Source organism: Gallus gallus, chromosome 1, assembly GCF_016699485.2.
Source record: "Gallus gallus isolate bGalGal1 chromosome 1, bGalGal1.mat.broiler.GRCg7b, whole genome shotgun sequence".
In the NCBI taxonomy this organism is placed as follows: Eukaryota; Metazoa; Chordata; class Aves; order Galliformes; family Phasianidae; genus Gallus; species Gallus gallus.
Genome location: NC_052532.1, coordinates 123,572,049 through 123,598,883, shown reverse-complemented (window position 1 = coordinate 123,598,883; position 26,835 = coordinate 123,572,049). Strand labels below are relative to the sequence as shown.

Sequence of the window (26,835 nt, the reverse complement as noted above, 5' to 3'; positions counted from 1 at the left end):
CTGAAGTAGAGACTGCATATCATGCTCATAAAAATCTGCACCAGTGGAGGTGACCCACTGCTTCACAGTGTTTCATCACCCACCCCTCGCTGTGCTCGCATCCACTGGTTGGTTGCCGTCAACATTCAGCTAACATCGATGAATGTCAGTGGGTGCTACTGTGGAGGAATTCAGTTCCCGCCCCTTTGCTTCATCCGCCCTTCCATGTCAGATACCACTGTGTCAGACTGCCCCTCTGCTGCCACCTGTCACAAGGCAACAACATGTAACGGGATATTGGTGGGGAGGTTCAGCACCAACATCTGCCTCTGCATCCGCCCCCGGCTCGTCTCGCCCCGCCCCGTCCCTCCCGCTCCGGGCCGGACAGGGGCGGTCCCGCGGCGCCGCTTATTTGACCCCTCGCCGGGGGGAGTTTCGCTCTCTTTCTGCCCTGGCTGCAGCACTTTCCGTTTGCTGTCACCCCTCCACGCCATGCCGAACATCGTGCTGTTCAGCGGCAGCTCCCACCACGACCTGTCCCAGCGGGTGGCCGACCGCCTGGGGCTGGAGCTGGGCAAGGTGGTCACCAAGAAGTTCAGCAACCAAGAGACCAGGTGTGTGGCGCGGCGGCTGCCGCTTGGGGCGCGTGGAGCCGCCTCTCCCCGCCCACGGCCCCGGAACGCCGTCTCCTGCGCTCGGCCGCCGGAGAGCGGTGTGGGTACGGTCGGGGTTGTGAGCAGTCTTGTCGCGTTGCCTTCGGGTTGCTGCTGAAGGCACAAACAGGTTAGCTTCCTGGCTAGCGACGTGCTCTTGCTGCCAAGAGGGCTAACGGTATCCGGGGCTGTGTTAGGCAAAGTATTGCCAGCATGTCAAGAGAGGTGATCCTTCCATCTTACTCAGTGTTGCTGAGTGCTGGCTCCAATTCTGGGCTCCCCCGTATGAGAAAGATGGATGTACTGGTAGGAGCCCAACGAAGGGCTGCCAATGTGCTGTAGGGCTAGAGTGACTCACCTGGGAGGAGATCTGGGGCTGCTCAGCCTAGAGGAGAGGAGACTCAGAGCAGTCTATCTCATCAATTTCTATTAACACCTGAAGCATTTTTGTAGGTGCATAGAGAGGGCACACACTGCCCAGAGGGGCTGTGCAGTCTCTTCCTTGGAGATCTGTAAGAGCTGCCTGGCTGTGGGCCTGGCACCTTGCTCTGAGTGTGCTGCTGGGGCAGGGACTGGAGCAGATGAGCTCCAGAGTTCCCTTCCACCTCAAATGTTGGCTGATTCTGTATATGAACCCAGGTTTTTACCTTCTTCTCTAACACCAGTTCCCAACTCTGGCTAGCCTCTGCGATTACTGTATGTTTATTTTCATCTGGTCTTGTTCTGAATTTCCCAAACAAACATGTTTTCATTGCTTTCTGTGGAAGATTATTATGTTGCTCTCTGAAATTGCACTCACAGAGCTCTTTGTTCTGTTCAGTCTGTGTTTTTTTTGTTCATAGTCAACTTGCTCTTGTACTACTTAAGCTTACTGGCAGTATTTTAAGCTCTCTTCTGCCACTGTTTACACCACCTGATGTTTGCACCTTCTTACTCTCTTCATTCCTGATTAAATGAAGTTTTAAATCTCTATTCTTTCCAACCCCACAATCACTTTATTGGTCTTTGATCTCTTTTCTGCATGATAAAACTTAACTTATGTTGTGTATTTGATTGCATGATTTTCATGCTAACTTATTTTGTTTGTTTCTTCTCCAGAGACTCATCCTTAGCTCTGCAGCTTACTAAGTTTTATGCAGGGATTCTTTGATTTACATTTTGTCCAAGGTAGAAACTTATCCCCAATGTTTGCCTATCTAGTTTGATGCAGGTGAATTAGATGCCAGGCATCAGGATGGAGTAAACTGTTGTCTGCCATTCTGCTTATTTTTCCTGGTGAGCAATATTGGTCCCTGCCATCAAGTAGGTAGGTAGTGATGGCTGCAAGATGTCAGTGGTTTGGCTAATCTAGCAACGCCAGTTTATTTTTCATGGGCAAGTAGGGACGAATTGTGGTATAGATAGGGGGATGGAATCTAATCTAGCAATTATTTCTGGTTGCTTCTGTTGCTGCTTTGCTAAGCAGACGTGCTTTTTTGTTGCTTTTTTCTCCTTCCTCAAGAACTTAATGTCTTAACACTTACACTCTTAAGTGTTTATTTTCTTGTACAACTTCACACTTCTCAGATTCTGAAGTGATGTTTCCACTTTATCAAATACAGTTGTACCAACTATATAAACTCTTTTGTAAATTGAGTGGGTAATCTTTTTAATTTTCTTAAGCAACTTATTCAAGATATTTTAGCAACAAATATTCAGGATATTTGACCTTTCAGTTTTGTAGACTGACTTTGAGGATTCCTGTACAATATATTTGAAATTAAACTACAGTGAAAATGCACGAGATATTTGTGCTGCAGTGTTCCTTTTCTAGTTTATCACACTGTCTCCTTAGCAAGGTTTCTTAGTGTGTATATAAACAAATTTTTCTTCCTATATAAAAACAGTTCTTTAAAAGGTTGTACTTGGAGATTTATGAGTAAGTTAATTGGCACTGCAGAATACATTGTACTATTGCAGAATAATATAACCTAATAATTAAAGGACCTGGGAAACCTTAAACCTTCCAATGGCTGTAGGGGAAGAACCTTGTGCAAATAGATAAGCTGTGACCTGAGGGTTAACTAACTCTTGCTTTATGTCGGATCTGCTAACAGGTTTCAGAGAAGATTCACTTTTTGTTGAAAATCTCATTGTTGCTGTTTGTTGCGTTATATTAAAAGGAAATCTGAATTGTGTATGGTGATAAATGTGTGCAGTCATAGGTTTAAATATGTGCTACGGGGTTCAAGCTGGAAGCCTTTTACTTGAAAACTTCATTTAGTCTGGCTTGCAGAATGGAGCGCATGGAAAGAGATATTAAAGATTTTACGTTATATTTTGCCTCGATGATGCTTTATGTCCCAATCCTTGGCAGATGCAAGTGATTTTGAAGAACTAAACCCTGAGGTTAGCCGAGAATAGGGCTGCTATTGACAAGTGTAACTAAATGAGCAGGTACTTTATCAACTTCAGGAAAACGTAAAATTGCAAATGCTTGTCATAATTTATACTGAGATTACAGTGTCTGTCAATATCCTTGTTCTCGTGTTCTTCAGTCATTCAATATTCCAACAGATGTGGAACTAAGAAATGTCGTATCAGTGCTAGAAGAAGTGATGGAAGTCATAGGTAGCACTGACAGATGTCCATCATCCTCCTTTTTTTTTTTCCCTTTTTCTATCTGAACAACATGGAAATACTTCAGCTACCAGAGCAGCTAACCTTAACTAAAGCAGGAAGAAAGCTCCTAAATGATGTCTGATTGTAGAACATGGTTCTTTTATGCATAGCTTGTACATTAAGCATTTGTGCTGGCCACTGTGTCATCTTTGGAACTTGGTTGGCACCACCCTCTCACTCACCCAGTAAAATGCTAGGGCTGCATTGGGAGCTTAGTTTATCTTCTTCAAATCCCCACAAGCAACTGCTGCCAGTGCAGTGTGGAAGGCTGGAACAAGAGGGCAGGAATGAAATCCTTAAACAGGCAGCACGTGAAACTGTGACAGATATATAATAGAAATATAAACTCACATGCTATTTTCACAAAATTGTCTCCAAAAACACCGAGAAGGCATCTGGTTGTAATCAATACATAGTTAAATGACACTGTACATAACTTCTAAAATATGTTGTATGGAGAGGTTGTGGAATCTCCTTTTGTGATATTTAAAACCTACTTGGATGCTTTCCTGTGCAGTCCTATTGTAGGGAACCTGCTTTAGCGAGAGGTGGAACTAGATGATTCCTCCCTACTCAGGCAGTTCTGTGATTGTGATTCTGTATGTTTAGTTTTCTAAATGCTATTTATTTTAACTCTGTATTTGAAGTACTTGTTATTCTCAAAATGGAGAAATTGGAGAGTCGTAGATTACATCCTCTCACACATCTCTCTCCCAGGGAACGAGTTGCCTTCCACCCATTCCTATGAGTTTCTTAACCTTCAGACTGAAGTCCTTCAAGTCTCAGCAGGCTCAGGAGGAAAGGAACCAAAGTGAATTTGGAGGCTACCTGTCTGCAGATTTTTTTGGCTGCTGGAGCTGGGTTATTTTCGAATCATCTACGTAAAGCGTGGTTCAGCTTTTACAGGGGAGCATGTATTGGCCACAGAAACATTGCATACTGTATCAAAACAGCTCTGCTGTTGGTATGAGGGCCATTTGTTTGTAAATGAATACGTTTTAGTCCAAGTTACCAGTTTTAATTGTGGAATTGAGGAGACAATAGCTGATGCTTCCTCAGTTAATTTTTACAAGAGTGAATAACCCTCTGTTACAAAATGGAATCATGACATCAGTTTGTTATATAATGCAAATCAAGAACAAACCTGGAAACTTTATCAGTGCTACATATCGTGGATACACAATTCAAATGGCTGAGATTTTTCTTTTCTTGAGCACAGTCTGTAGCATTTTCTTCCCATTTTCCCCTTGATGTACTCCCAACTCTTCTCTTGCAGTTACTGTATATATCTGGGATGCAACTTTGGTGTTTTTCCCACTGTCTTGTTTCTTTGAGTTCTATTACAGATCTGTAGTCATGGTGCAAGCAAGTTCAGGTGGTAAACAGCCATTCAGTCAGCTGAAGTTGGTAGGATTTGGGGCACTGTGGGATGTGCAGGTCTCTTCATACAGCCCAAGTACTTAGCAAATGATTGATACCTGGAGTTGTAACACTCTGCTTGGGGTGGCTGAGTTGGCTGGGTCCCTCACTCTTGGCTCTCACTATAGTGAGCACAGTGAGACTGGAGGAATATTTTTTTACTTGTGTGGATGGTTAGGGTAAGAATTATTTCCAGATTGCATGTTTTGTATGTTTTGCTTACACAGGGAACTCAAGATACAGTTAATATGCTAGTGTATTGTATTGCTAATTTCTCAGACTTACAAACAGGCCTAAAACTCCTTCAAAGCTCCTGATTTGAGACTTCTGCATTATTGACTTTGTTGTATATTGTGTGCTTCTTATGGGGGCCGAACACATGAAATTAGGGGGCATAAAAATGGCTTGTTTTTTCCCATGTCCACCATTAGGACAGGGACAGTTAGAAATGAAAATCTAGGTGGAGATTGGCCTTGGAACTGTTAATGACAGCAAGACAGCCAAGAGCTGAAGAGAGAATATGGGTGCCAGGAGGTGTGGAATACTTACAGACTTATAATAAAAATGCCATAGTTCTTGTTTGCTTGTTGCTTTAATGATCTGTTTTTTAAATAGTTGCGCACAGTGCAGGGGATGGGAGTGAGCAGGAAAATTGCTGAAGAAATTCCCCATCCCCTGCCCCAAATGGAATTTAAAAGCATCTGCAGCTTAAATGACCAGATTTTTTTCAAAGGAAATTCCAACATCAAGGAATTTAGGATTTTTTCCTGAAATCTCAGCTCATGTACTGTGAGGGAGCAAAATCTAACCATAGCCTGTCTCCGAACCAGCCAGACTGATGTAACCCCTGTAGAGCTCCACAGTCGTGTGGTTGCTTTCAGCACACTCTCAGCTGTGCAGCACAAAGCTGCGCTCAGCTGATCAAGCAGCTCTGCATCTCTTCAGGAGCTGATGATTGGTGGAGGTGGATCTCAAGAATCTGACATTTTTATTGTTTTATACTGGTATGAAATGATATGTTCATTATATAACATCATGGCAGTTAAAATGTTTACTCAATAAATTGGAGGTCTTGCATTAAAGACTTTGCTCTGCAAATTTGTTCACAAAGGTAAAGTTCAAGCACACCCCTCTGCTTAGCGCTTCCTATTGGATGCTTTTTGATGACTTGCGGATTCAGTACATGGATTTTTTTAGGTTGCTTTGGAGGTATTGATTCTTCTTGCATGCTGTGTGAGGACTCTAGACCCTGAATTTTAGTGGTATCTGTTGGTTTTAAGAATGTCTGAAGTACAGAGCTATCTTATTGGCACCTAAGTTGCTTGACAAAACTTAATTTATCACAAGAAAACTCATCTGCTGCTACATTTTCTTAGGAAGTACACAGAGCCCCTTAATTGCATGATTTTGATTTTGACTGCATCCTAGCCATTGTCTTGTACTATTTACCCATTTAGTGTGGCTTTGCGTACTTACTTTCCCTGCAATGTCTTTCTGAGTTACGGGGTACAAATTTAGAATTCCCAGTGCCATTAGTTCAGTTGAGAGTGCACTACAGCTCAGCCTGCTGTTATCCCAGGTTTGAATTTTGCTTTATGAATGTTTCAGCCATTTCCATGTTTTGTATGTAAGTCATTCTCGAAGCTTATCCTTAACATGTGGTTAAAAGTCTGCCTAAGTTCCTGCTTATTAAGTTGAGCTCTCAGTCTTCATGAGATGAAAATGGGTATCAACACTCAAAGTTGTTTTTCATTATTTCATGTCTTGCAGTCATCTTTCCTGGTTAGCAGCATGTGCTTGTGGATTCCATGCAACTGGGTCAAATACACTTAACTTTGTAGGCTATTAATCTGTGTAGTTCTTATTTTAAAACACTATTAGGTGATTTCAGGGCTTTTAATGTACAGGTTCTGTTTACTCTTCTTGAATGAAAAGTTTATGTAAACTGTTGCCAAATAGTTGAATTTGATTCAGTTGCATAAAACAAACAGAGCTTGTAATCATGAGGCAATAGCTTGTTCTTGTGTCCTTCCTCTGTGCCCTCGCTATAGGAAATTGCTTAAACAACTCCCCCAAGTGTATTGACAGTTAATTAGGTCATGATACAGATAGCTGAAATGAAATCCAGTAGCAATGCTAATATAATAATGAGTGTGAGGATGCCTGCTGGTAGCTTATGGCCTTTAATAGACATTTAAGATACGTGATACAATATTTGATACTGTAGTTGATAGTGTCTTATTGTCTGCTTGTTCAGACCTGCGTGTTTAGAAATAAATAATAAAAATTTTAAAAGAGTAGAGATAAGCAGCAGTTGGTTGAGCCTAGGCAATAGTTCTCAGTACCCGACTTCAAGAAGGTAGGCAGTGAGAAATAATCTGTTGTCATCTCCAGTTGATTGGGAGATTTGTGCAATGATTACGTTGTTGTTCTCTGGCAGCTATAATTTGATTGCTCCTGAGTGCTATATACAAATTTAAATTAAAACTTGATTTATTTTAATCTGCACGTACCTTCTGTGTCCATGAGGAAATATCTATATTTATATATATGTAAATATATAAGCTTACATTTCTGTGTGCTGAGTATGTATGTCGTTTTGACCTGAAAAACAGAAGCAAAAAATTCAGAAGTGCACCAAGAGATGAAGTAGCAACACTTTTATTTTCTAAGTTGTTTACAAGATGAAAAAGTTATCCCAAACCCAAGGGCATTGGAAAGATAGTGGTTAATGACAGTGGAAGAAGCATCACTTCAGGGCTGTTCTATCAACCAGGTCTATATTTATCTCAAAATATGTTCCCTTCCCTTTTGAAACTTGTTATTTCTTAGTGGGGTGCTTAGAAATGACTGTTTTAAAGGAGTAAACGTTTCAGTGTGTTATAAATTCAGTGTTCTTTGTGTATATAATGAACATTGAAATCATATATATTTGCTTTTCAGCAAAGCTTGTTCCTATTACATAGTGCATCTAGGAAATTACTGCCTACGTTTTTTTCTGCACGTACTAAAATTGTGTACTGCCATTCTTTGTCACTCCAGTAACATTCTCCCATAGAACTGGCAGTATTTTCTTTATTGCTTTCTACTTCTCTTTGGTAGTGGTTCCTAGGTGAACAGAAGATTTATCAGAATATCAGAATTTTCATCAGAAAAATCATATTATTTATCAGAATAACTTATCAATTAACAGAAGGTTTATCAAGAACAGAAGTGTAACTTCACAGTCTTGAGTTGAACCATCTGTTATAGAGCTTTTGCTGTATGCTGGTGGTCTTCTTCAAACCTATTCCAAAGGTTTGATATGTGACAGCACTTGCTTTTAGCAGTTTTTTGCAAGTGCCAAGTCAAGTGATAATTTTTTTTTTTAAGCCTCATAATAGCCGTAACGACCAATGGTGAGTAAAGTTGCATATGCAAGCTAATGGGTCAATGCTTTACTCATAGCTGGATTTCTGAGATGAGGGGAAATGACAGGTTTCTTAATTTTGTTTAATCTGGGAATTGGACCACTGGTACTCCAACAGATCTACTTTGCACAGGGCTTCTAATTGACGCCAACAGCTTCTTCTAGTCTTGGAACTAGATGCTCTTGTTTCTGTCTGAACTTAAATTGTGTTGAATAAAAATCAAACTAGAAAAATATTTAAAATTTCAGAAATACTTTAAACATTTTCTCTGAATAGAGTTCACATGAAAAAAAAACCAACAGTGTGTAACGGCTGTATATTCACAAAGTTTAATCTCTCCACCTTGATGGGAGCCTCAAAAGATTGGAGAGGCTACCACTGAGCTATCTGAAGATGGCACTGTTACTGACCATCTTTATCCTCCCAGAGGTTCTTATCTTTACTTGACGTACTGTTTTCATTTGGCCATAAGAAATTGTGTTGGTAACATAAGTTTTTGCCTAAGGATTACATTAATGAGATGGAGAGGTTCTCTTTAAAATTGTTTTGAGAGTACGAGAGCTGAGAGCAAGGAGCCACTCATTCTCTCTTTAGTGATCTTTGTGGCCCTCTTGATGGTATAATAGGTAAAGTGAAAATGAAAACACATTGATTTGAATAAAAACTGAGAGGAAAAAGAGTGCGGTGAGGCAGAGACTGAACATCGGGATAAGAGTCAAGGAAGCTGAAGAATAGTATGTAATTGGAGAGATAAATAGATTAAATTAGGAAAGAGCCACTACTAACAAGGAGTCACAGTTCACTACAACTGAATGGGTATGGATGATAGGATAGGCTCAAGTATGAGATTGGATAGTAGAGCAGGTTTAAGTAGCCAGGAGGAAGATGGACCAGAAGTTAGATTTAGAGTTAAGGTTGCAAAATAAAGCACCCAGATCACATGGCTATCAAGGAAGGGTGCTTGCATATTACCTTCTGCATCTGGTTTATGACATTGTCTTTAATTGCATGATCACATGTATTTTCCACAAGACTCAATCTTTCAGTGCTCAGCGTGAAGCTGCACATTGCTCAATGAGGGGGAAACAAAATAATGGCTGCTACTTAAATCAGCAGTCTGTTTGCAGTGGCTTAATTTTACTCTGTTTTGCACACCTTCAAAGGGACAGGCATTCTCTTTCTGACAGCTACTTTGTGGCAGCTTTCAGAATGTGACTAGTCATACTGCACTTAACTATCATGATGGTAATAAATCATGTTTGCGTGTCATTAAGATGTTCTTAAACGGTAAATTCCTTTGTGTTCTGCAGCTACAAAAAGCTAATAATCTTGTACAGCACCCTGGAAGCTGATAAAGTAAATCTGTTTGGACTATGCTTGACTAGAACAAGCCTCACTGTGAGGAATGTGTAAGAGAAACCATTTTACCCATATCTGGACCATTTGGATGGTTTCCAGCTAGAGCTTTTTGCTTATTTCTGTCTTGGGTCAATAGTTAACCTTTCAAATAAGGGCCCAAGATGTTTAACTTCCAGTCATTTAGACTAACTTATGGTAGCATGGGTTTGAAAGATCTGATTGCCTCATTTTGGAAGTCTGTCTGTATATTTTCTGTGTATTTTGCATGGAATCAGAGGAAAATGCAGGTTAGTCTGCTACTTACGTGAGTAATTTTTGGAGTAACAGGCATGAAAATTGGGCATGGTTCAATGGTAGATTTCTCTTGATTTGATCTAGAATGGAAAAAGAATTCATATTCCACTGCTCTGTTTGAATTTTCTTGAAATCTATAGAAGAGTAAAGTATCTCCTTGATGCCAACATGAGTACGTGAGCTCACATAGAACAAACAGAGCAGCTGACAAAATGTGCTAAGTTTTGGGTTGTATTGAGCTGTAGATGAACAGCCATCTTAGCTTTTTGCTAAGGTTTTCTTTTTTCTCTGTTTTAAATACCTTGCTTAGATATCATGGTGTGCCTTTTAACTTTTAAAACTGGTATTTTTTTCAAGGAGAATTTGATACTTTTGTCTTCTAAAATGCAATGATTTCTTGAATTTACTCATGTTTTTATAATAGAAAATAAAGCTCTGTTTATAGGCTGAAGTACATTTTAGACTGACTTCTGTTGAAATAGACTTTGTGTCAAGGGGAAAATTGTCCAAACCTATGTTTTAAAAAAACCCAAATCTTATTCTAATTGGGTATAAACCTACAAATGTTTGTTAAAATAAAACTGTTTGTCTGTCCTTTAATAATGCACTTCCTGTAATTCTAGTGATTAAATGGCCATCTTCTACTCTTTCAGTGTAGAGATTGGTGAAAGTGTGAGAGGAGAAGATGTGTATATTATCCAGAGTGGCTGTGGAGAAATAAATGACAACTTAATGGAACTGCTCATCATGATCAATGCTTGCAAGATTGCATCATCCTCCAGAGTCACTGCAGTAATTCCATGTTTTCCATATGCCAGGCAAGATAAAAAAGACAAGGTAGGTAAGAAGTATGTGATTTCTGAAGTGTCTTCTCAGCTTCTTTCTTGTAAACTTTGAGACTAAGCATATTTTCATAAACATGTTAGAGTTTTATAAGATGTATTTCCTTTGCTCTCCCCTTATCATTTTACTGTGATGTGAAATTATATGATTTGCAAGTGAATGAAGTGAAACAACTTTTTCATGTTTTGCTAACTGATGAGGTCTTCAGTTTGAAAAAGTAGATTCATCCTATGTGTGTGATGTTGCAGAATATTCTGCTAGCAAACCTCACCTTGTGGAACTGCTTTTTCTGCTTTTTTTTTCTAGTTTTCATTTTTCTTTTCTCTCTATATATGAAGAGAGTACACATAATCAGTACAGTTGCATAGAATTAAATCCTTAATTTGGAGCGCTATGAGCATTTTGCAGGTAGTTTTTACCCAAATGGAAGGAACTGATTTGTTCTACAAACTATTTACAACTATTTATGCAGTAAGGTAGATCTAAAAAGAAAAAAGTTTCTCTATATGTAACAATTTGGAATAATTTTAATTGATAAAGGCCAAAAAATGAGTAGAAACCCTGAAACACTTTTCTCATTTTTAACAGCCAGGGTGAATGAGGCCCTGGGCACCCTCACCTTGTATTAGATATGGAGGTTGGCAGCCCTGCCTGCAGCAGGGGGATTGGAGCTTGATGATCCTTGAAGTCTCTTTCAACCCAAGCCAGTCTATAATTCCCTGAATTTGGTCTGGTATAACTGATGAGTAATATACCAGTTAGTGCCTTACTAATTTTGGCTTAACAAGCTTGATTTAAAATAAATAAATAAATTCACAAAGCGTAAGAAACACTTGAACTTCTGTCTCCAGTATGTATACAAAAAACCTGATGTTACATGAATGTTAGTTTCATCAAAACTCACTTGAAAAGAACTAACAAGTGTAAATCGAATTGCAATGCTTGTCTTTTTCAAAAGTTTTCCTTGTTCATACTTGATATAAATGGACTGCCCCTTCCTTTTCACTTTGTACACTGGGCAAAATCTGAAAGCTCTTTTTTTCATTCATGTATATAAAATGTAACAAGACTGATAATGTGGAAGATAAAAATACTTTCAGGTATTACAGAATGCAGAATTCTCAGCCTCTAATGGAAAAGGTAAATGGGACAAAATTACTTTCTAGCATGTTACACCTTAAGTGTAGGCTCTCTAACGCAGTACTAATATTGTGCTTCCAAAAACTGAATTCAGGAGTTAGGTAGTAGTCTTCACATCAATCTTTTGGAACTTCATTTTGATGTATTCCTGTATTGATTAAAACTCTCCCTTGACTAGGAGTGCAGAGAGATGCATGTATTCTTTTAATCAAAAGAGCTTGGAAGAGAAACAAACTCTTCTTTGAAAGGGTGGAAGGTATCTTGGTATAGTTTTGTTTCCAAATTAATACTCAAAGGTTCTGCTGGACCATCATAAAAGCTTTTAGTGTGGGGGAAAGGATGAGCATCTTCCAGCATCTATGTGCATCTAAGCAATAGCTTGTCAGGAATACCCAAAATCCACATGACAGGCTTTCAGGAGATGACTAAAGCATATGATGTGGTGATTCAGTATTCTTGTTAGGAACATACTATCTTTTGAAATACCACTGGAAGATGAGTAGCATGGGAAATTAAGGCACTAATAGAGATTTTGAGTATTGTTTCAGACTGTTCTCTAGGCATCACTGTGTTTTCCTGCAGTTCTAGGCAAACTTTTCTTTTTTTCCTTTTTTTAACCTCTGTTTTGCAATTGAGAAAACGTTTCTAATCTTTGGAAATTAACCTTGGTAGTTAACCTCCATGTTGCACAGTAAGCTATAATATAGATGTCGACATTAGGCAGCTTATTGACCATGAGATCCTTCCCCTTGCTGGTGGATTGCATCACATCACTTGGTCTTTGGCCTGTGTTGAACTCTGTGTGTGCTGCTTGAAGCATCAATGAAGTGCTCACTGTTTTCTTACTTTGGATATAAGTGGATTTTCTTCTTTTTGGTCCAAGGTACTGCTGTTACTTGTTTAAATATGAAGTAAAGCCTTATATTTGCAGTCTGGATGCTGGCTTCTGATTTAAATTACTGACTTCATAAAGAACTAAATGGGATGAGTCCTTGCTGCTTGAAATACCACCTTATTCTTCATGGAGTTAAGATGACTGAAAACATTGCAAGTCTTGATTTATTTATTTAACTAAAGGGCCTTGTAGTAAAGCATCATATTCTGAGCAAGGTCTGTGTGATTTGCTATGGGAATGTTAGTATTAAGCCTTGGACTAACCATATATGAAATAGTTTGGCTGTCAGCAACAGTTCCAGCAATGCAACTTAGTGATCTGTGCCAGTTTTCATGGTTATGCAGTTGAAGAAACAGAGGTTTAAAAAAGAAAGAAAGAAAGGGGCAGGGGGAGGGAGGGGGAAGATGAAAAGAAATTAGAAAAAAAAAAAAAACCAACAGAACTTGCCCAGAGTCCTCGAGAAGTTGATGAATTGGTTTACACATGATCACGTACTGCCATAAACTAGAATACTTCTGATGCGCAAGCTAGCTACTTTAATATTAGCTCAGGTGCTTTGACCATGGTTGCATTTACGCATCCTCTAATTATGCTAACCTTCAGAGCTGTGGGAAAAACACATTTATGTAGGATGCTTCAGAGATGCCTGTGAGATGTTAGAAGTATAGCGACAGGTGAGTTTGGTGTTCTGCAGCTCATGTAACTTTGTTTTTTTGATTTGTAGAAGGGAGCCGTGGAGCGTTGGGTAGGTATCTTTTCTTTTTTATTTTTTAAATCTAACTCTATACATTTCCATTAATATGGCCTTAAAGGGTGAAACTTACTGGGTTACATTATATATAACTGGAAACGCTTTCAGTTTCACTTCTTGATTTCAGTTGTGTTTCACCTGGGCCATGACATTAATCCTGTGGAATTTGCTAATAGACAAGTCCTAGCTTCTACTTAAAATTTACTTGGATGTTTAATGATGTCAACTTCTAAAGCTTCAAAGCTAACCTAAATTTATATTTTGGAAATGAGGTTATAAATTAGTGAATGTTCAGTATCCATACATTTCACAACTGGCTTTCTTGGAAGTGAAAGTTCCAGTTATAAATCTTGGGATTTTCTTGGACTGTTGTTTTTATTGTATTTGTTTTGGTTTGGTTTTTTGTTTGGTTTGCATGTGATGTATTTTGAGCAAGACTATGTAATAAGACGCTTAAAGGCAACGGAACATTAATCTTGATGGATTCCTTTTACTTTCTTTTGCGTAGCTATTCTTATGAGGTTGTTTTTATTAGCTTTGTGGATTCTTCCTCTGCCCCTGGTAATTTTAAAAATTGCAAATAACTTTGTAACACATCATAAAGGAAGAAATCATTTATATAACTGTCTCTATAAGTGAGTGGGAAATTTGCTTAGGAACTAAAAGCTCAGTGCTTTTTTTTTTTTTTTTACAATTTAGTTTCTGTACATAATTTAATGTTGTTTCGTGCTTATAATTCTGAAACTAATCTCAAACCATATCAAAAATGAGACAATGAATATAGTGAATCTTTTTGTGTTCATACTTCTCATCTGAAGCAAACATCACAGATTCTCTAAGATAAAAAGGAAATCTTAGTTCTCATCTATCTTTGTCATTCAAGTTTCTGAATAATGAAGCCAGGTTATCTGAGGTTCTCATGAATATACTTCTTTTGATTTTAAAATAAACTTCAGTTTGGATATTTTATAATAAAAAAACTATTGTTATTTTCTGGGTAAGCAATTAAAACTTAAATTCTTCTGAAGATGTCATCAAATGTGTCAATTTTGTTTTATTTCTTAATGCACAATTTTGTGTAGAGGAAACTGTCAGATGGCCACAAGCTTCATTTATCTTAACCTCCTGTTAGCCCACCCTTGGGAAACAGGTTTTGATGTCTGGCTATCTTTCCCTCCAAGACCCTATGTCCAACATGTAGGCAATCAGTGATGTGCATATCTACTAAATCAAGTTACCTAGTGGTAAAACTTTCAAGATCTTCCTTCTGGAATTCAGCCTGCAAGGCCAGTAGCTGAAAGAAGTACCAATTGGTAATGTATTCATTTGTACTTGGTGCAGGAAAGGTGGTTGTTGTTGTGGGTTTTATTTGTGCTGATGGTACTCATGGTATTGACACACGAGACAAACTAAGTGGTAACCTCATTCAACAAAAGTAAACAAAAGAAATTCACTGTTCCACCTGGGGGTAGAAATGGCAAACTGTTTATGGGAATTTGCCTTGATCAGCTAGGCTGAAGCAGTTACTGGTTTCTAGCAGGAGTGGTCCTGGTTAGCATTTTCCCTTCTGTTTTAGCTTCCTCATCTGGCTGCTATGGGTTCAGACAAGTAGCAACGTGCAACACAGGGAAAGATTATAGCCTGGGAAGAAGGAAGGGATGGGATAAGCAAGGGGGAGCAGACTTCTGGTTTCAGCATTGTCTGTTAATCCACCTCAACTGTAGCATCAAACCGTGCTTTCACAAGGAGCTGATAAGAGAATGTGTGGTGGTTCTTTGTTTTATTAGATGTTGCCAGGGGTTTGAGTATCATGAATCCTAGCTCTGAAATGTCAATTTCAGCTGCTAAGGTGAACTGAAATGATTAGGAACCTGAATGGCATGAACCAGAGCATTTCTACTCATGATAGAAATATTCAGAAAGTTTTGGCCAACTTGCATATAACAGAATCCTTATAGAATTGATCTTAAATGAGGAGCAGCATACTCCTCACGAAATAAAAAATTATATTTGCTGCAGCTGTAGTGGTTACAGACTTTTATGGAAACCATATGCATATGAATTGCAGAGATCAAGGGAAGTTCAGCTGCCATTCACATCTTCACTGTTTCTTAGACTAACCAAATGGGGACAATATTTTTGTGCAATGCAGAATCAAAAGTAGTGTCATCTTGTAAGTGAGAATTTTCAAAACGTCAAACCATAAAAAATGAATGCAGTATCTTGGTTTCTTTTCTGGAAATATGTTGTCAATCCATGCACTAAAACATGGAAGTGCTGAATTTGTATCTAAATTACTCAAAAGTTCTGAGGAAAGTACTGTCTCCTTCGTTTGACATAGACAAAATAGCATCCATTTTTAATTAGCAGTAGTTCAGATTATTTTTGGTGATGCCTTTGAGCGTCAGTGGAAGAAGAGCTGAGAAAGCCCATAATTACGTGTGGAGGAGGGTGGTGTTTCTGAGAGGTTAAATGAGGCTAGCTGATAAGGAAATGTAACAGGAGAAAATACCTTGCTGTCAAAACCCCATGTCTGATAGTGAGATGGCACCTCTGAATTACGGTTCTGTTTTTATGCTATTGATGTTAGTGCTAGCTACCAGTCATATTTAAAGACTGGTAAAAATTAAAAAAGAGGTTTTGCTTAATGCTTCCATTACAGACAAAGCTGTCTAGGGCAACATAGCTAAAAAATCTGAAAGAACTTTAAAGTTGACAAAGACTGGGGGGGGAAGAAAAAGGTATCTTCCAGTCATGATTTTTCTCTTTTCTTTCTACATTACTGTTTGTTCTGCATCATTGTCAGCTTAAAAAAGCTCTTGAGTTTAATTTTGCTGATTATATTTTTGCTCTTCCTTTGCTTGTCTCACTTCCCTGTTTTTTTTATTTTTTTTATTTGTAGGTTTTTTCTTCCACCCCTGCCCCTTTTTGTAGTTCTAGATTACTAATCACATCCATTAATTAAGCCTGCATTTGCAAAGAAGAATAAATAAACAGGCAGGGACTTGTTCCTCTGCCTACATGGGTCTCTCGTAGGCTTTACTGTATGATGAAGAAATGCTTGATACTAATGTTGTTTTAAAGCACTTTCTTCCTCAAAAAATGGGTTTCCTCTCCTTTCATTCTTCATATTTGGTTACTTTACTTTTTATCATTTATTTATTTTTTTTAAACAGGATGGGTGCCTGAGAGTTGGATATGTACATATGGGTAGCGGCTTAGAGAAATTGAGGTTCTGTTTTTGTGCTATGGAAAAGCTAACTAGAAGTTCGAAATAAAGGAGCTGGTAAATCATATTTCCAATTCTGTTTGTTGGTGTAAAAAAAAAAAAAAAAAATTAATAGGAGTCATTATTAGGTAGATTTTTCAAACTAGTTTAAAGCTCCGAAGTGTTTTTGCTGAGTTCAAATATCCTAGAGGCATGAGTAGCTATTGACAGGCTGAAGTTAGGAAGCTCTTCATACCTAGGTTCCAGGTATTCTAAAGAAAAAAGAAATAAAAGCTAATTATCTGACTCCGTGTATTCTGCCTAAATGTTTTTATAATGTAAATATTTGTGCTTTATTTCTCAGAGTCGTGCTCCAATCTCTGCAAAACTTGTTGCCAACATGCTGTCAGTTGCAGGGGCTGACCACATCATCACCATGGACCTGCATGCTTCTCAGATCCAGGTAACTAAGTTCTTCCTAACTGTGTCTAGGGGCTCAAATGAATAAAGATGTAAGACAAATATTACTTCTGTTTATTTTTTTTCCTCGTTATTTTGAAAGGCTGGATTCAGAAGCACAATTCTGAGTGTTCAGAGAAAGTTTTGATCATCTCAGAACCAGTTTCTAAATTAATCTGCTTTTTGAAGGAGACCAACTTTTATCTTATGGGGTGATCTTGTAGGCATTTTGAATATGTGGACACTGGGGTCTTTGGAATTTTTCAAGGCTAGCGTAAGAGCTCCTAGAACATACAATGTACTGTTATGGGAGAAGCTCTCTTAATCTCACACTGGTTTTATCAGAGTGCACAGTACAGAGTTTGGTTGGTACAGTGCGAGGGACAGTATTCACTTAAGAAAAGTGGAGATGGAGGCTGGAATCTCGTTGCTAGCTTTACTGCTGAACCAGAAAATCACAAAACCACTGCCTCAGACACAGAGCAGACATTGTCATTCTATCATGTAAAACTTTTCAAAGATAACTTTTGGGGTTTTTTTTGTTTTCCCAAGGAAATACTTTCTTTTCACCTTTTAGCATTCTGTTTAATCCTAGCTTCAGTTATGCTAGGTGGCGGTCATGGAAATAAAAAGCAGTTTTATTTGTGGTTCAGTACAGATTTGTTGTTAAAAGCTGTGCAAGAAGAAACATTCCTTTTCTGCTGACCAAGTGCTGCTAAGTTAAATTCTCCACGTTGAAATACTACTGTTCATGTCAAGTAGTTGCAATTAATGGGAGTTAAATATTCCTCACCGGATTTTTGAGAACATCTCATATGCGTGAGTTTATGTAGATGCCTAAAGGATCTTTTCTAATTTAGTATCCTTTGATAACAATTGTTCTTAATCTTCTGCTCTTGGGTGAGATATTTTTAGAGACTTGAGTATTTGTTGAACTTCCACTGAATTTGGTAGAAATAAGAGGGCAGAATTAGGCCAATGTAAAATACGAATTAAAACCTTGCTATACTTGAAATGCTAAGGCTTGATTCTTTCCCTATGCCTTCATCCCAAGTAAGCCATGTGTATTCATGGAATTCTTTTTCATTTTGAACTAGGGTTTCTTTGACATTCCAGTAGATAACCTGTATGCAGAACCCGCTGTGCTGCAGTGGATTAAAGAAAACATTCTGGAGTGGAAAAACTGTATCATAGTTTCACCTGATGCAGGTGGTGCGAAAAGGTACTATACAAGACTAAGACTATTAGCATTCTGTACAATTAGTGATTAATGAACTAGATGGTCTAGTCATATTTTTGGTTATATGACTTTTGCAGGTTCAATCTAACTGCATTGTAAAAACAGAGTGACTACTTTTCCAATGTTTTTCAAGCTTGAAAATGTTCAGGGGTTTTCTGTACTCTAAAGAAAATTTTTTTCTCTCTCTCCCTGGATACGACCTTGTTAGCTGAATCCCTATGCAGGAGGGAAGATATTTTTTCTGCTGCTTGCTTGCTTTAGTCCAGTTGCTGCACCTATTCCTGCTTTATTCTGGAACTGCCTAAGTTTCCCTTCTCTTTTAAAGCATTTGGCCTATCTCCGCTGTACCTGCTGACATGTAGGTAAGCTCTTGCTTGGATCAAGTTTCTTTGTTTTTCTTTAAGTTATTGCAAGCCTATCTCCAAGTTGCATGTTGTGTATATTGGAAAAAGAGGATGAAATTTTGGTTTGGCTAAAGTTGAAAATAGAAAAGCTAGTTCATTGGAATTTTTCCTCATTTGCAGCACGTGTTACTTATTTAGGAAGACTTTTGTTTTTACCCAAAAGATATTAAAAAAACAACTAATTCAGGAGCACGTTATCTGTGAGGTGATAACCATGTTTTACTCTCAAGTTATTGGCCATAGGGCTGCTAGAAACTGAATGGAAATGAAGAGAAATAAAATAAGAATCCTGTAATTCCAAAATGATTTAGATGTTGGGAGCGTAACTTAGGGGAAATAATGAAACACTGCCACACTATGATTTTCATTGAAGTCGTCTTGTCTGCTGCAGTGTGTTCATGGTGTTCATATTCAGATAATTGGGAAGTGTGATTAGAACTACAGAGCTGTTCATGTTTAGGTTCTTCAAATTAAAGATGTGAAGAATGTGAACTATAGAAAGTACTCTGTCAAATTACTCCAGTCAGTTACATTTATTTCTCTGTTGTTATGTGAATATTGTTGTTTTCAAATGAAAATACACACAATTTGTTTCAAAATACTCCATTAATTAAAAATCGAGTCAGAAAACATTTTTTCTCATAGTGAATATTTTTCTCAGATATTATTTTCATCATTTATTTTTATTTGTATTTTACCAAGTCAATGATAATTTATTTTTGCTACCTTACCGAAAGGCAACCAAGCAGTTACTGCTGAAGCAAGGGAAGATGTTGCTCTCAGTAAATTCAAAGCTTCTCCTTCACATCATTTAATATGATGCCGAGAAGATGGTTGGGCACTTCCATTCAAAACATGTGGACCTTCAAAATAATTCTGAGGTTAATAAAAACTGAAGACAATTTTTTTTGCTTTGTGTTGAATTTTAACTTGAAGTATTAAAGAAATATGCTTTGCACTCATTTAAAATATCTTTTTTTCTTACCATTTGCTTATGGGTTGAAAAGGACCACAATGATCATCTAGTTTCAGCCACTCTATGTGCAGGGTTGCCAACCGCTACACCAGGCTGCACAGAGCCACATCCAGCCTGGCCTTGAATGCCTCCAGGGATGGGGCATCCACAGCCTCCTTGGCAACCTGTTCCAGTGCATCACCACCCTCTGGGTGAAAAACTTCCTCCTAATATCTAACCTAACCTCCTTTGTCTTAGTTAAAAACCATTCCCTTCAGTCCTGTCACTAAACTGACTGCTTTCAGGTACTGCTAAAAGAGTTATTAATCACAATCAACTGATTTGCTGTTTACTTGTTTTGTTTTTTTCCCCATAAGTTTTGTTTCACATTCCAGCAAGGGTATTATAAGTTAGGATGCTGAAGTGCTTATAATTACAGCTGTCTTAGACTATGTATCGTGGCAACTTAATGAAAGCTTGTGAACAGCTGAAATGTTTTAAAAGCCAAACAATTTAGAAAATACCTGTTTGGAGTATAGCTTAAGACATCGGTTGAGTTTATTAACAGTGAATTGAGTGTTTCTAATATGTCTTACTACTTGCGAAACTGTACAGCAGTTACTTAAAAGCAAGGAAACTTGCAAACTGTTTCAAGACAAATAACAAAGTATGGTTCTGTTCTTTAAAATAGTTTTCTAAACATATTGTATTTCTCCCTGTCATCTAGGGTTACTTCAATTGCTGACAGATTGAATGTGGAATTTGCTCTCATTCACAAGGAAAGAAAGAAGGCAAATGAAGTGGACAGAATGGTCTTAGTGGGTGATGTGAAAGACAGAGTAGCCATTCTTGTCGATGATATGGCTGATACATGTGGCACAATATGTCATGCAGCAGACAAGTAAGTATTATTATGAAGTTGTTCAATGTCTCATGCTGTAACCTGCAGATAGCAGATGCACACAGCTGCTACATACTTATAACTCAATCTGACCTCTGTGCAGTGAAGTCACTCTGATTCCTGACTCGTTGTCTTGTAATCAAGCTGTGTCCTTCTTTATAACATGGAATTGAGAAGACTTACAGAAATACATCTGGATTTAGATAGAGGGCAGAATAAAGAAAAAGTTGTGGAAGGGACTTTAGCCATCTAGTACATTTTTTCAGTTCCAAGCCAAAAATGACAGTTAAAAAATGATCATTTTCTTTAAAACCTACTAGCTTCACTAGATTTATGTAAAAACTATTTTCTCCTGATGTTCAGTGTAGATTTAATATTAATTTTTTTAACATACGCCTTCAATGTAAAGCCTACTTATCCTTTTCATCCTAGGAGATGAGAATAGGTTTTCTTTTTTTGTTTAGAAGGTAGTTGAAGATTGTTTTCAACCCCACTCCACTGCCCCTCCAGACTAAATAGCCTCTATTTCTTCAGTCTTTCTGAGGTTTCTAGGCTGCTTCTCTTTGCTGATGCCCTTATGGTTCTTCTCGGGTTGTCTAATTCCTGAAGTGAAGTATGTAAAAGATTCACTATCTGAACTGAGGTCCTATCAATGCTCATTAGGAAGTATTACTTTATGACTTTCTTTATGACTGGCCTTACAGTGGTATATTTTACGGTATTAGTAAGTTGTATGTTTTTTTCTGCAGAAGCTGGAATTACTGACTGTGCTGCACTTTGTTACTGATTGTAACCTTAAACATCTCCTGTAATCCTTGCCCCCAAAAAAGACCCCCCCCAAAAAATAAAAAGAAAAGAACTGCTAATGCATGATGATTCTTACTGCTGTGGCTTTATGAAAACTCAAAAATGCACAACAGCTATTCTAGCTTCAAAGCTATCTTGACAAACTGGAGAAATAGAAATAGCTTTAAGAACAGATGTTAGGCATTAAGAAGTGAGCAGTATGAGACTGAAGTGCTCCAGCTTTTCCACTCATACCCCAGCGTGTGCTGCCAACTTAGGTTTTGGAGGTCAAGGGCTGCATTCTGAATTTGGCCCAAAAGCCTGAGTTTTAAAATCATTGTTTCAAAGATCTTGTCTTGATACAGTTTATAGCAAAGGCTACTCTTGTATGACTGTATGTAGTTGAATTTTGGAAGTGGGAAGGAATAAAACATGGGATTATTTTAAATGGCTGCTGCTGAACATTTAATGTAGCATTGCTTCTCTTGAATGTAGTCCTTTATAAAGCTAATATTTCAGTTGAGATATTTGGAATTCGTATTCCTACCTGATATACTTGTAGATGCTGTGAATGTACAGAATAGACTTGCATCCAAAATAGGGCCATGTGATACTTCCTGCCTGAGTCATTTCAGTTCTGTTGAAGTAATAGAGTGAAGAAAGAAAAAAGAAGAAAAAAGAAAGGTCCTTTTTGAGAGATTCTGTCTTATATCATGTTCTTGTCAGGAAGTAGTGGTTTTCCTTAATGCCAAATCTAGATGGGATGTACGCTGTGATTAATCAAACTTGTTTGTCAAAATATCTTACACCTTTCTGTATCTCAGCAACATAGATGCATATCTAGCAGATCAACTAAGGAATTTGTTTCTAGATATAACAGGTGAACTTGCTGAAGTGTTCATATTGCCCTCCTAGTACCCACTCACTCTATAGTAGTGCACCCTCCTTGTAGATTGCAACTACCAAATGTAGTGCAAAGAATGATCAGAATCCTTTGATTCTGATGAGTCATTCAAAATAAGATGTTTGTGTTCTTTCTTTCTTTTTCCAATCTTACTCTGCTCATGCTACAATTTGATAACGTAACTGTTGATGGCTTCCATCTGTCTTAACTGCATTTGTAGTCTTGCATAGCTGTGAATGTCTGGAGGCAGAGAGGCCAATCAAAGCCAAATTAAGTGATTCTGACTCATTCACAAGTTTTTCTAGCTCTTCAATCTGTATAGGTTTTCTCCTGTGCTGTATCATTTCACAGTGTGCTAGCATCAGCAGCATGTCTTCGCATGAGCTTTGCAAGAAGCTAGGCTTTTAATCATTAAATGCCTTTCTTCCTCAGTCCAGGCAGAATAGTTTGAATTGCAGATTAAAGTGAAGGTGCACAATAATGGAGGCACAGAGTTGTGAATACCACTATCCAAACTTCATTTCTTCCTGAGAGGAACAACTATGCTGTGAACCAGTTCTGTGATTTGTTGATGTGGTCTTGAGTACTGCATACTCATTTAGTATCACTGCTACTGATAAGAACTTTAATTAAATAAGATATTTAGCAGTTACTTTTGGTAAGACTTAGTAGTCATATAACCTGAAAAAGTTCAAAGTTGTCAGAATTATTTTGTAGACATTTTTATCTTCCTGTAGCTTTCAGAGGATTTTATGTGTAAAAATTGCTCTTAGTGTGGGCGATTTGTGAAATTTTGGTCTTAGAAAGATCTTACCTGTCTTCACGTATAGCCATATATTTAAACATGCATTACAGCTTGCTGCTTCTTTGTATTTTGCAGGTTAGTATCTGCTGGAGCCACCAAAGTTTATGCTATTCTTACTCATGGTATCTTTTCTGGTCCTGCTATTTCTCGGATTAATAATGCAGCATTTGAGGCTGTTGTGGTAACTAATACAATCCCCCAGGAAGAGAAAATGAAACACTGCCCCAAAATTCAGGTACTCTGTTTTTGTCATTTGCTTAAACTCTGGATTTATCTTTTATTATTCTCTGGTGCTAGAGTTTGTGCCTTTTGCTGAAAAGACTATTCTCAAATACACTGCTCAGTTTTTTTTTGTTTGCAGAACATTCTGCTAAATCATGCTAAAGAAAGGGAGATTGAGGTAGCATCATAAATGCTACCTCAATGCTACATTATTAAAAATGTATGATACTGCAGCAGATAGAGTATGCCTGGCTGAAAGAGTAGCAAATGTAAAACTTGCTGATTTCTTTTTTTATGTATATTAACCATATAAAATCTGAATGCAGAAACTCCATTTTATCATGATAGAAACCTTAGGCTTCTTCATTTTGTTTGAAAAGACAGTATAGAAAATGTCCAAGATAAACTTAACATCTGTTTGCTTTCAAAAACCAAACTGAAAGTAAAAAGTTAACTTATCTCAATAACTTTTACATGAGATTATTCTGGAAAGTCATGTTCTCTTCCTTAGTTCAGATTGGAGGAAAGCCCAAAATAGTGCTTTTTAAATGTTACGCTGAATTAAGTGAAAAATTAAATATTTTATACTTACTGGAACAAAACAAGCATTTAAAAGGTGTATTTCCATTAAACTGTACTTGTGTGGACACTGCCATCTGATGGCTGGAACAGTTTCTGTTTGACAGCATGCCCTGTGCAACATAGAAGTCTTCAGCAGTATGCCTGTATAGATGTGTTTTCATCTTGTTTGAGTTGCTACTTTGTATTATTATTGTATTGTTATTTTCATGTAGGTTAATTACTTAGTGCTTTAATGTCATTTTCCTACCTAGAAGATGTAAGAAAATAGAATAGTAAATATTTGTATACAGTTTCTCTATAAAGTTTCTCTATAAACTGTGTAGCTTACTGTTCTTTTATCCTATAAGAAATTATCATCCTGACTCTTATGTATTTCTTTCAGTTTATTGACATTTCCATGATCCTGGCTGAGGCCATTCGAAGAACACACAACGGTGAATCTGTATCTTACCTGTTCAGTCACGTCCCCTTGTAACTTCAGGAGGTTACATCACAGCTTTTCAAAGGTCCTGTCAACTGGCATTGTTGTTTTTTAGCACTGCATCTCAAACACAAGTAATTGGTATACTTGTAAAATTCCAGAGCTTGTATGTTTAATTATTATATTTGTCTTGTAATTAACATTTTTCATTGTAAATGGACAATAAATCTGTCTTGCAGAAACTTTTTATGGATTCTCTGGAGAGTTTGGGAAATTTCTGTGTTGTGCAAGTTCTCTTTCATGTACTCACTTTCTACTGATCTGCTGCTTCAGATCTTTTTATATACAGAGCCACTGAATGTCTGTTCACAGAACTCAATGAAATTTATGCATAAATTTGCATCTGCGTTAAGCTAAGTGGTGCAGGGTTGGACATCTTGCATCTATTAATCTTTCAAGCAAGCAGATGTTGATTTTTGTTTAACGTGGTAGCCATGGTAGACTGCTATTTTGTAAGCCATAAGAGTTTAAACTTCCTTTTAATTTTAAGGAACTGTTGACACCATAGTATTAACTGTTTCATACACTTCGTCTTCCTTTTCCACATGATATATAGGGCTGCTGTTTTCTTTTGTAAAGCTCTCAGTGTTTCATTGCATTAAATCATTTTGTTAATGTCTATTTTATGCGGTTACTGTCTTTGTAAGATTTATGCTTCAGTATCCTGGGATGATTCATTTCTTGTGTTTCAGTAATAAGGACCACTCTTTAATCATGAGCAGTTTGTTTTGAATTTCACTTTTCTTTCCCCATGGTTTTTAGTATTCCTTGAGTTTGTACAAGTCATTTCGTGGCTGTTTTCCTGTTAGTATTGTAAAGCTTCATTATGCACAGTCCAAACAGTAAACTTAACTAGGCTTACATCCATGAACGTTGGTTTCTACCCACATTTATTTGATTAAAAAGAATCTGAAGTACTGGTCTTTAACTGCATGGTCAGTGGAGCTTCTGTTTGCTATCATAGAGTACTGCAGTACTTAACTCTGCAGACGGTGAACTATGGTAGATGAGGCAATCTTTTATCCTTTTGCATTGAGAGAATTCTCTAATTGCATTAGAGAATTAAAGTTGTTATGAGAACAGTTTTATCTCTTATGTTGTGACAGCCGATAGCTAAGTAGTGGTAATGCAGACAGTAATGGATTATGGGGAGAAAATGTATCTGATATTGTACTTCTGGGTCTTCAAATTTCCTACGGGGCATTTTCAGTCTTCCTCCTAGATTGTAAGAGTTTGTGTGCATTGAGGTACTGTCCCTGCACCTACATAATGGGAAAAGTTGATTTTTTTCTACCTGGAACTACAATTTCTAAATGGAAAAACATAAGATAGGATGAAATAAGGCTACCTTACATATTTTATCATATACTTATAGTGAGACAGTGTTGTACTATAAAGTGGATTTTTCCCTGTAAGACAGTCTTAAGACAGACAGTATTTTCTTCCTCTAAAAAAAGTTTCTGGGGAAAAAAAAAACAAAAGGACGATAGAGACTGTTTCTTCTGTGTGTTTCTCTATTCCCTGAATCAAACACATACTGCTTTTAGTAATGAATACAGAAACGTGTGTATAAGATACTGTGATGGGAATTCAGTTCTCATAGGAATTCTTCATTAGCTCATTTTTTTTAAATACTTCATAATACAATGAAAATGATATTATTCTCACTAGTAAAACAATTCTTAAATGTAAGATTATTTTTCCTACCCTCTTGAAAATATTACCTTGCAGTTAAATTTTTCAGTCGAAGTCTATGGCTGCATAATTATACCAAAATGTAGACCTTATCACTATGCATAAGGTATAAAATATACTTAATATATGATGTCAATTGCACTTTTTGTAAATCACTTCTTTGTTTGTGTTGAATTGTCTGCCCTTATTATGCACCAGTATTGTAAACAATAACATTAAAATTACTTAAATTACTGTCCAAAGAGATTGCTTTTTTTCTCTAGTTACTTTTTTTTCTGCACAGGTCAAATAGGGAAGAATGTGGTGACACTCGTGCAAACCTCACTCATAAATCATGCCACAGCAGTCTTGGGTATAAAGAATGAACTGTTATTCACACCAGACTGGTACACAACTATATAATAAGATCATCCTTCTCCTTTCTGCAGTCTGAGAATGACACAGTGTTTAAATATCTATGGGAATTTGAATTAATGCTTTCTGAATAGCTGAAGCTTTTATTTCTCAAGTTGTTGTAAGCAAAACCATTCCGCTGTGTTTAACAAGATTAGATGGCAAGGAAGGATAAGAAGGAGAATGCAGTAATGTTTGCTGTGTCTGCCACATCTTTCACGTTTGAAGTGATCATGAAGTTACGGGTGAATTCTAAGAGCTCTGTGAAATATCCCATCCATTTTGACAGCAGTCATACAAATTGCCTTTTGTGGAGGTTGGTGTTAAAACTTGATGTTTTTATTTTAAGGCTTCTTAATGCTTTAAATGTTCCCTGGCCCCTTTGGGGATTTTCGT

The 26,835-nt window shown here is 37.5% G+C and overlaps 1 protein-coding gene across 4 annotated transcripts; it reads left to right on the top strand.

Moving 5' to 3' along the window:
* The first annotated feature begins 419 nt into the window (after positions 1–419).
* Positions 420–26,288, top strand: PRPS2 (phosphoribosyl pyrophosphate synthetase 2). 4 transcript variants are annotated; one of them, NM_001006264.2, is made up of 8 exons: positions 420–593; positions 10,429–10,612; positions 13,378–13,398; positions 16,977–17,075; positions 18,169–18,293; positions 20,398–20,571; positions 23,142–23,301; positions 24,253–26,288. In NM_001006264.2, the coding sequence occupies exons 1-8, from the start codon at positions 472–474 to the stop codon at positions 24,343–24,345; spliced, it is 978 nt and encodes a 325-aa protein (NP_001006264.1). In that variant the 5' UTR covers positions 420–471; the 3' UTR covers positions 24,346–26,288. The 4 variants fall into 4 exon arrangements, with proteins under 4 accessions (NP_001006264.1, XP_015129149.1, XP_046796750.1 ...); XM_046940794.1 differs by having other exon boundaries at positions 581–762; XM_015273663.4 differs by lacking the exon at positions 13,378–13,398.
* The last annotated feature ends 547 nt before the right edge of the window (positions 26,289–26,835 follow it).

Coding starts and splice junctions, on each gene's coding strand:
- PRPS2 (NM_001006264.2), top strand. CDS start 472: ATGCCGAACATCGTGCTGTTCAGCGGCAGCTCCCACCACGACCTGTCC. Junction 594..10,428: donor TTCAGCAACCAAGAGACCAG/GTGTGTGGCGCG, acceptor CTACTCTTTCAG/TGTAGAGATTGGTGAAAGTG. Junction 23,302..24,252: donor AACACTGCCCCAAAATTCAG/GTACTCTGTTTT, acceptor TATTTCTTTCAG/TTTATTGACATTTCCATGAT.